General features: G+C 37.4%; 1 protein-coding gene across 1 annotated transcript in view; it reads left to right on the forward strand.

The window, feature by feature from the left end:
* FBXO28 (F-box protein 28) overlaps positions 1-9,627 on the forward strand; it is a 27,530-nt gene extending 17,903 nt beyond the window's left edge. Inside the window, exons 4-5 of the mRNA XM_004695706.2 lie at positions 3,012-3,207; positions 5,064-9,627. Coding sequence (XP_004695763.1) covers positions 3,012-3,207; positions 5,064-5,458 — 591 coding nt within the window. The 3' untranslated portion in view covers positions 5,459-9,627. The remainder of the gene's footprint in view (positions 1-3,011; positions 3,208-5,063) is intronic.
* Positions 9,628-10,352: the final 725 nt, after the last annotated feature.

The following is a 10,352-nucleotide window of genomic DNA, read 5'->3' on the forward strand; positions in this document are numbered from 1 at the left end:
AAAAAAAAAAAAGGAAAAAGCAACAGAGACCCATGAGAACAGGATTGGAAAGGGCAGTATCATTTCAATTTTGGAAGCCTGAAAGTAGGGAAACAAAGGGTAGCTGACATGGCAGAATTGAGAAAGTTTGAACTACTAGAAAGTTCTAGAATCGAACTCTCCAGCAGACCTGAAAGGGTAAGTCTAAAACAGGATGGTGCAGGGTCTGTATTTAACAGTGACTTAAACCTACAATTGCCCTTTCCAACAAGCTAGAGCATTGCCCTCCTTACTCAGAAAACCTAGGAATTAGGCTCTCCCTGGAAGCGCAACAGGTTAAAGCGCAGCACTGCAAGGGAGGCACAGCCACTTCAGTGTGAGTTCAATCCTGGGCCCCGCAGGTGACCCACATGGCGCAGCAGACCTCTCCTGACCTGCCTGCTGCTCCCCTCAGCAGTGTACTTCATCAGTCTGCCAGTTCTGCTCCCCACTCTCTCTGGTGAACCCTCTCACTGCTTCTGCACCTCTGGCCTCCACCCCAGTTCTGTATGCATAAATAAATAAATCTTTATAAAAAAGAAAACCTAGGAATTAGTTACTGGAAAAATTTTAAATGGGGTTTCCTGAAAAATAAACTATACTAATACTTAAGGGCATTAAAAGAAAACTTGTCTAAAAAGTTCAGACTGGTTAGGAGCTTACCACTGTCATCTATGGCAGGGATCAGAAAACTTCTCCTGTAAAGGGCCAGATATTAAATATTTCTGGCTTTGTGGGCCACATGAACTCTGTCACAACTATTCAACCCTGACAAACAGCCATGGGCAATATGTGGTAAAACGAATGTGTACATTTGTGTTACAGTAAAACCTATTTGAAAAGCAGGTACACTTTAGATAGGGCCATAGTGTCTACTCCTGACTTTACACTGATGTCCCATTCATCTTCTCTCAGGACTAAGAGCTTACCAGTTTTTGGTTTACTCTTGTTTACATTTCTCAGGTTTTGTATTTGATATATAGAAGTCAAGCATAATCACAAACTCATGGTCGGTGTCAGCAGTTCACACATAGAGAAGTACTTGTGAGCAGAGGCAGCTTGCCATTTTGGGATATATAACTATAAAAAAAATATAGGCTAAGAAGAGGGTAGTCCCAGTTCTTAGTTAGGAGTAGTAGTCCTGAGAGAACCTTTCATGTTTATTTTAACATGGTCATCCTAAGATTGGGGGTTTTCACTATGTAAAGAATTGCACATGGCCATTAAGTGAGAATTCCTTGTACAAACTGACAACTTAAAGTTACATATTGGATACTGTTGATGAGTTGTAGTGTTTGGGAGGATCAAACTTAAGTGGTGGGTTTTTGTTTTTGTTTTTTTTTTAAGGCCAAGGGGAAGTACTTTTTTTCTTTCTTTTTTTCAATACATATAATAATTTCTGACTGGGTGGTTCAGTAAATTATTATTAAAAGATGTGACTTTCTTCTAAAATGGGATTGTTATTCTAGAAATGTATGACTTAACCATTAGTGCCTCAAGATTTGGCCACTATCTTTTTCTGCATCTTCTCCCTCACACTGCCAGTCCCTTCAGTGACATTGGCTTGAGGCCTCTCTGTCATCTGCACTTTTTCCTGAATGTCCAACCTGTATTTCCAGCTGCTTGCTGGTAGTATCACCTGTACGTCCCATGTAACTGGAACCCAACATGTCTTATCTCTTATAGCTGTGTGTATATACCAACTCCACCCAACCTAACTCCTGTCCGTCTCTCCAGGCTCACAGGTGTGGCTACTCCTGTGGAATCTTCTCAGGTTCACCTGAGGATCTACCCTAACAGTTTCATTTTGCTGGCATTTGTTAGGCATACATGATGCTAAACTGACAAGGGTCATCCCATGCACTGAGTCTATCAAATATTAACCCTGGTGGCACAACAGGTTAAAGCCCAGCACTGTGAAGCTATCCACAGCCACTGTAGCACAAGTTCAATTCCTGGCCAGGGAGGTGATCCATATGGTGTGGCAGACCCCTCCTGACTTGCCCGCTGCTCCCCTTAGCAGTGTACTTTGTTGATCTGCCTGTTCTGCTCCCCACTCTGTCTCTGGTGAAACCACCCCTGCACCTCTGGCCTGTACCCTAGTTCTGTATACATAAATAAATCTTTAAATAAATAAAATACTAAGGACTGAGTTGAGTGATTACATATTTCTGTAGTAGTATACAAAGGCCTGAGTAAAGGAGAACACAGACTATAAAACTGTTCGAGTGGTGGGTGCTGGGTGGATAAAGGCATTGGAATTCAGGGTTGCTTGATATGTTTTAGGGCAATTAGTTTGGTTGATTAACCCACAGTTCTTGCGACAAAAAGGCCCAGTGAGAGCTATAAATCATTATCTTCAAAATTAAAATATTATCATCAGCTCTATGCTGAAACCAAGGAAAGTATTAACATAACCTCACAGGTAAAAGCTAACAGGAAAAATATCTTTCCAGTAAAAATTAGGAAATTTTATAGGAATTTTATGTCTTTTTCATGTGTTATGCTTTGTGTTTCCCCATCATAATCATCATTGAAACAAAAAAGTATCTCTCACTACTCATTGTTGGTAGCAAGGAAATGAGAACTGAGACCTTTTTCCAGTCCATACTAAGTCTGAAAGAAAAAAACTTAAGTGGTATCAGTACAGAAAGAGAGAAGTAAATAAGTTTAATCCCTGCTTTGGGAAATAGATTCCAGCTAGAGTGAATCAGGTTTAGAGGATTAACAAAATGCAGGTTTGAATTTCTTAGTTTTATCTTTCAGTTTCTTTAGCAGTTTATACATACATCTTTATGTCACTTAACTAAACATCTGTCTCCCCAGTTATATTATGATTTCTTTCAGGGCAAGAGATGTAGTGGGAATATCAGATTACTTTACAGGAATTTACAGGTCTTTACAGGAATTACAAAACAAGCAGTCGGTTCTCTCCCTATTTAGTTTTTCTTTTTTAAGAAATTGAAAGTGCTAATGAGAATTCATTATTTTAGGTTATTGATGAGATTTATCGTGTGTTGAGATATGTGAATTCTACCAGAGCCCCTCAACGAGCTCATGAAGTACTTCAAGAATTAAGGGATATTTCCTCCATGGCAATGGAATACTTTGATGAAAAGATTGTTCCAATTCTAAAGAGGAAATTACCAGGATCAGATGTATCTGGAAGACTCATGGGCTCTCCTCCAGGTATCTCTTATTTATAATATGTTCAATTTATAGCAACATTCATATGTAGTTTTATAACTTGCTTCCTCTGCCCATTTAACCATGTATCTTGTACTTTTGTGTTTGATGCTTCTGGCTGGTTAATTTTCATTATCATAAAACAAAATTAAATGAGCCAGGTAAAACAACAAAAAATTTTCATGAAAATATCCAGTGAGTTATTTTAGCCCCCCAAAGTATCTGACTGCTGCTTTAAAAGACAGGGCTTAATGGGCTATTTTGGATACTGTCATTTCTGTGATAGATGTTTTGCAAAAAGATATTGGATCCTAGATATTGTGCTCTAATCTTCTAATAGATTACATTGCTCAGTATTCTCAACACTTGCAAATACTTTAAAGTCGGGGGAAAATTTGTGAAGCTGTGTTCTGTTCAGATTAGGTAGCTCCCTTAAGTACTCAGTGGGGTAATGAGTGGCTCTTTCTAATTTAGTAACAAAACTCAGCTTTGGTACTTCTGTATATTAAGTACCTATTTTGCACACAGCACTGTATTGTGTCCTGGAGACACATTACTTTTTTGAAAGTAAGGCATATATATCCAGAATGACAGTTAAACTATCATAGACAAAAGAAATATCCTGAAGGAGTGTCCATTTGAATAACAAATGCTTATCCAAAATAGAAAATTTCTTCAGGAAAATGATCCTTGTTGACTGGTCTTATTCACTCTTCACAAGAGGTAAAAATTGACTTGAGGGCACTCCCTGGTAGCGCGATGGGTTAAAGCGCATCACTGCAAGCCAGCAGCAGCCACTTCAGTGCAAGTTTGATTCCCCACCCTAAGGTGCAGACCTCTCCTGCCCGCTGCTCCCCTCAGCATTGTACTTCGTCAGTCAGCCTATTCTGCTCCCCACTCTGTCTCTGGTGAATCCTCTCACCGCCCCAGCACTTCTGGCCTGTACCCTAGTTCTGTACACACACACACATACAAACTTTAAAAAAAATTACTTTGAGCTTTGATGTGCAGGTGGAAGCTAGGGAAAGATAAGCAGAGAAAGAAGGAATAATATATCTGTCAGGGAAAATATTCTGCTTATTTAAGATGAACAAGGAGCAAATTAGCATGATGAGTTTAGGGTCAGAATAGGTGGATCTCTCCTTTTAGAAAACCTTTAGAGATAACACTTAAAAAAGGAATTAGTTTAAAACAGTGAAAATTTTATGCACATGATTTATCCCTAAGCAGAATAGATCCAAAGTCTTCCTAACCACGTCAGAAATTTTTCATGACGATCACATATGATGCAACCGATTCTTCTATAGTATTCCTATTATTTGGCTAAAGTTAAATTCTTTGCATACTATTGAGTTTAGAGAGAACTTCGACTTATGATAGATCTGTACTTTTAGTATGAAAGATTGTTTGCTTATATGAAATAAGCTAGAAAATAATGACATTCCAATTTTACTACTTGTATTTTCTTTGACTCCTCATATTACCACATGAACATGAGAATTACCATTTAAACTCATTCACAGTTAAAATAAGGTGTCTGATGTGGGGAATGGGATCAAAAACGGGGTGGGAGGGATGGAAATGCACGGGACTATGGTGGTGGCACAGGGGTGATTTGGTGATGGGAAACCCGTGGGGATTACAATGGAGATGAAAAAAAAATGTGCAAAATGATGTAAAAATAAACTTTAAAAAAAAAAAATAAGGTGTCTGATACTAACCCAGGTAGACTGCAAAGAAGTTTTCCAAATGATGATATAAGGGGATTTTATACCCATTTTAAAGTAAGTTTAATTCACTGTTTTTGATTGCTGATAGCTCTTTTAAGTGATTGACCATTTTTAACTAATTCTCCACAGTTCCAGGACCTTCTGCAGCCCTAACAACAATGCAGCTTTTCTCCAAGCAAAACCCTTCGAGACAAGAGGTTACCAAACTTCAGCAGCAGGTTAAGACCAATGGTGCTGGTGTGACTGTTCTCAGGCGTGAAATTTCTGAGCTTCGCACCAAAGTGCAAGAACAGCAGAAACAGCTTCAAGACCAAGACCAGAAACTGCTAGAGCAAACCCAGATCATAGGTGAACAGAACGCGCGGTTGGCAGAGCTGGAGCGCAAACTGCGAGAAGTCATGGAAAGTGCAGTGGGAAACTCCTCAGGGTCCGGGCAGAATGAAGAGTCTCCTCAGAAACGAAAAAAGGCTGCAGAAGCCATAGACTCGCTTAGGAAATCTAAACGCCTCCGGAATAGAAAGTAAATCGAAGTGTGGTTCTAGCTGCAGAGGAAGACACTGGCTTAGCAGCTTAAGCAATTATGCGTATCAGGATACTGTGAGCAGCATAGTGTCTCTTAGGCTTCTAGGCTTTCAGAACACAACTTAAACTTGAACTGTCATGATTGGGACATTCTTTTCCCGCTTCTCCTGGTTGAACTGATGCACAGAATCTTTTTACTTTGCAATAGATTTGTACTAACCAGACCTGTTCTATCATGTTTAAGGAGTTAACTTTTTTTCTGTGCAGATAATGTTTAAAGTAAGTTTATTTGTTTCTGCGTATATGCACATTACATAAGGATCTAAAACGAACCAATCTTGATAGACTAGAAGTTAAGTTTAATACAGAAAATGTCCTGTTCACTTGAAAGAAAAGATCTACTTTTTCAATGGACAATATCTTGTTTAAAAAAAGTTGACTTTTTGTTATAAGTGACCTTTGTCTGGAATGTCTGAAAAGTAGTAAATGCTTTTTGGTATTGAAATAATGGGTAACTAAAAATGGACTTCCATAGTATTGACTGTAGAAGGGGCCTCTACAGTATTGACTATATATTTTTATAAATTGCTGGCAAGGGATTTATCCAGTTGTTACATATGTTTTCAGTTCTCTTTGGGGGCCATGTCCTACATTTGCATGGATGGATGCATGCATTGCCTAGTCAGCTCACTTAAAAAGCTCTTGCACTGGTGTTGATCTTGAACCTCTATACTTCTCCACTTTTTAGAGCAGTGTCTTGGTTTATTTAAGTGCTTAACATCTTCCACCACAATGGCTTGCCTCTAGGGGAAGGGATTTATTAGTCCATTTGTCCTCCAGTTTTACAGGCATAAGAGTAGTAAAGCCCTGTTGCTTTACCTATTCGCTGTAGGTTCAGGTATACTGGCTAAGGCAGAACCCCAAATTCCAAGGCTCTATCAATATCAGACCCCTGGTAACTAGTACTGTTCCTTACTCTCACCACTGTGTGGGCCGTTGATCCAATGTGATGACTGAGTAGGGACTCAACTTGTGGGATGCAGTTTTGCCTTTGAAAAAAAGCTCATTGAGAAAATTTTACCATAAACAAGCATTTTGATCATTTCATTTCTGGGGAATGACCTGAGGGAAGCTTTTTAATAATTTCAAGCTTTCCTTTTCCTACAACTTTAAACAAAAGCTTTAATTTCGTTTGCACTCCTATTTTGAGCTTATAACTGGAAAAGCATGTCTTGCACTGTTCAACCTTCTGAGTGGTCACTTTAAACAACCTCCAAATTGTGTACGGTGGTTATTTTTCCCACTTGTATATTTTTGAAACATTCAGCTATACTGTCCTAGTTTTATTTTAATGTACTAAATTATGTAGTTACTATTTACTGTTAAGTTCTTTTAAACAACTGTTGCTTTGGACTTCAGTTATTTAAAATAAATTTAGGTGTAATGTAGAAAACTATCCCTTTCCGGGTGGGAGTTGGACACCTGTATAAATCTTAAGGTTTTGGTAAGTACCTTAGTTGAAGAAAAGCACAAGGGGACCACCTTTTTTATCCATCCAACATGACATGGATTTGCATCTTTTAGGTTAACTTCACCAAATGAAAATTTTTCTTACCCATTTTTAATACTGTCCTTCCATAACATTGTCCTTAGATTTTGATCAATGCAATGTCTCACTTTGAAACTCCATTTACAATGAAGTCTGTTTTCAATGAAATGCCATAAGGTAACATCCAAATGTTTCATGGTTTGTTGGGAAGGTAATATTAAAATAATAAAGTTTCCAAACAACACTTGTCAGCTAAGGTCATCCATAAAAGTCCACATCTTGGGACTTATTTTCTCAGCAGATCTCATTTTTGTAATCATAGGATTTAGCCATATTGTCATAACTTCGGAGGAGGCCTACTGGAATACTCATGGCCTTTAATAGTCTACTTTCCTTGTTAAAGGAAGGCTTTTTTAAGTAACAAAGTACATGTTTACAGGTTAACAAAGTATGATCCTTATGCATCAAAGGGATATAACCTCAGATTATTTCCTTAGTAGTTGTTAATGACTCATTTAAAGTTTCCTGAATTTCTTTTTAAACTACATCTAGAGACCCTAAATGTATCTACAGTCTTCCATTAGTTAACATGAGAATTTGGCTTTCATAATGAGCATTCACTCTATTAGAAGGTAGATTTGCTGTTTCAAAATTCAAATTTCTACAGTATACACTGTAATCACCTGTCCATAAGAATGAGTCGCACTTGTTAATGCATGAATGTTCCGTAACAACAGAGAATAAAACACTACAGTTCAGTTGTTTGTTTTAAATCTTATTAAACTACCTAGCTAAAATATGTTGGGATATTGCCTTGACCTATTTGACAGTTGTTATATTTTTGGATAGTATGAAGGTATTTAAAATTCAACACACCACAAATTATTTTGATCAACTAAAACTGACATGTTACAGGGAAATCGTAAATTAGCTTCCTGAGAGAAAACCATCCTACCCTGGATTATATGACTAACTTAAATGCTGTATTAATATTGTGTTGTCCTAGAACAGCATTTCATAAGTGTTCTTGTCATCTTCCCTGGCTGTTTTTCAGAAGAGACATTTCTATTTTAATGGGTTGTTCCCACTTGCAAATTGATTATTGTGCAACACTAAAGGAAATGTGAACAGACATATGTGACATGAAGACTGTACCCACCCCACCCCAGCAGGGTGTTCTGCTATGTCCCACATGGACTAGGCTTGGTTCTCACATATTCCTGAAATGATTAATTACTTCAGAACATGAGGTTATAGAACCTGTTGTTTTACAAGCTCCTTTTTGATGTACAAGCCTGGAAATAATGATACAAATGAATTCAGAGCAATCATATTTTGAAGACTATTGGGGTGCCATCAAAAGCCACTAGTTTTGGGGTCAACTTTTTTTGTAAAATGTTCTTGGGGGAATACTGAACTTTAATGGGGCTTGCCTTAATTTCTAGTAGTTTCAAAATGTGTGTTGTTATTCTACTTGTTAAAATATTTCTCTAGCCCCAAAGGTGGGTAACAAGTATAAGTAAGGTTAAATAAATAAGCTAAAAATTGTCACTACAGCTGGACTTTTGAGGAAAAAAGGATGTGAACATGAGGCTATGTGTAATTTTAAAATGGCATTGCACTATTTTATGCATTATTTTATATGCCATTTCATAGCCTGCACTTTAATCTCCAAAGAAATGATGTTTGATGTCCCAGTTGTTCCTTAAACTTTTTCCTAAGACAGGGCACTTGATTCTATTTTACTATATTAAATTAGTTTCTTGGAGGCAGATTTCTTTTTGAGTTCTCTATTTCCTTAGCCATAATATTTTCTAGGATCTAGGAACTCCCGATCTTGTCTATTTCCAACAGTATATAATTTTAATTTAATGTTATATAAAATCTCATCCTTGGTGACCAGCACATTCCTATTTCCTACTCCTGCAAAGAGTACCCATTTATTATCAAATTCTCTAGAAATAACATGCTGTATGATTTGAAGCAAGGAATGCAATGTTTCTGAAAGGACACATCCTATGTGATGCAGTCTCTTAGAAATGGTAATTTCTAATACAAAATCCAGTTTTACATACCCTATAACTATTTGGGGTGACTGAATTCCTTTAACTTGTCCACAAAGGTTAGCAGGTTACAACTACTTGAAAATAAATATTGCCTACCATCTTAGGAGAATTAAAAAAAAAAAGTGTACAAAATGAAATGAGCAATTTGTTGACTGCTTGCCTACCATGATTTTAATAGCAAAACATTTATGATAATTACAATAGGCATAAGTAATGTTGGCCTTTTCCAGCTTCCTACAAATCTTTAATTTTGAAATTCAAAAGTTACGTACAAGTTTTTCCTGTTTTGTCTGAAGAAAGCCATAGTATTTTGAAGCATACTGGTAATTTCTTAGGTCCATTGCCAAAGTTTACTGGTCCATATTCAAAGCTATACCAAAAGTTTAGACGTGTTTAATCCATTATGTGGTATCATGTCTGTTTACTTATGCTCATGAGCAACAATAACTAGCTTAACCTTCTGGAATTTTAATTGTTATAATTAAGTTACTTGAAAGTGAAAGAGCACCTCCCGGTCACACAACAGGGTACATAAATAAATGTGTTGTTACCAGTGCCACTTGTTTGCTTTGTATTTCATGCACAAGAGATTACAGAGCTCACATCTAATAGATGCCATATTAACAGCTACCACCTCTTTTAAGTACTGTACTGTGCGTGTTTTACATGGGATGTTTAAATCACAGCAACCTTGTAAAATCAGGTTTTATTCTGTATAGAGAAGTTAATTTGGGTTAAGCAACACATCCATATTATACAAGTGAATGATGGATTTGGACCCAGATCTACCTGTCTCCAAAACATGTACTTCCTGCTATGTCATACTATTAATATATTCTTTTAAAAAACTAGGAGCAAAATAAAAAAGCTAGGAGCAATGAGACTCATGAGACTCGAGGTTACGTAATGACTGTATAGATTACATGCCCATACCTCCATTAGAAGTAGTTAATACTATAATATAACATAAAGAACTTAAAATCTGGAAAGACTGACTGAAATTGAAAGCAAGATTAACCCTAAAACTTTTTGACAATAGATTCACCCTAGCCATACCGGTTAAAGAAAACATTTCTAAGACTTCTTGGATATGTAATCATCTAAACAGTCCTAGCAAAAGATGTGGTATGAGGCCTCTTAAGAGTATACAGTTTAGGCCCTCCCTGGTGGTGCAGCGGGTTAAAGCACTGCACTAAAGCTGAAACCACTTCCGCATGAGTTCGATTCCCACCTGCCCCGGAGGTGACCACATGGTGTGGCAGACCTCTCCTGACCCGCCCA

This window comes from Condylura cristata, unplaced genomic scaffold, assembly GCF_000260355.1.
Source record: "Condylura cristata isolate star-nosed mole 26May11 unplaced genomic scaffold, ConCri1.0 scaffold00102, whole genome shotgun sequence".
In the NCBI taxonomy this organism is placed as follows: Eukaryota; Metazoa; Chordata; class Mammalia; order Eulipotyphla; family Talpidae; genus Condylura; species Condylura cristata.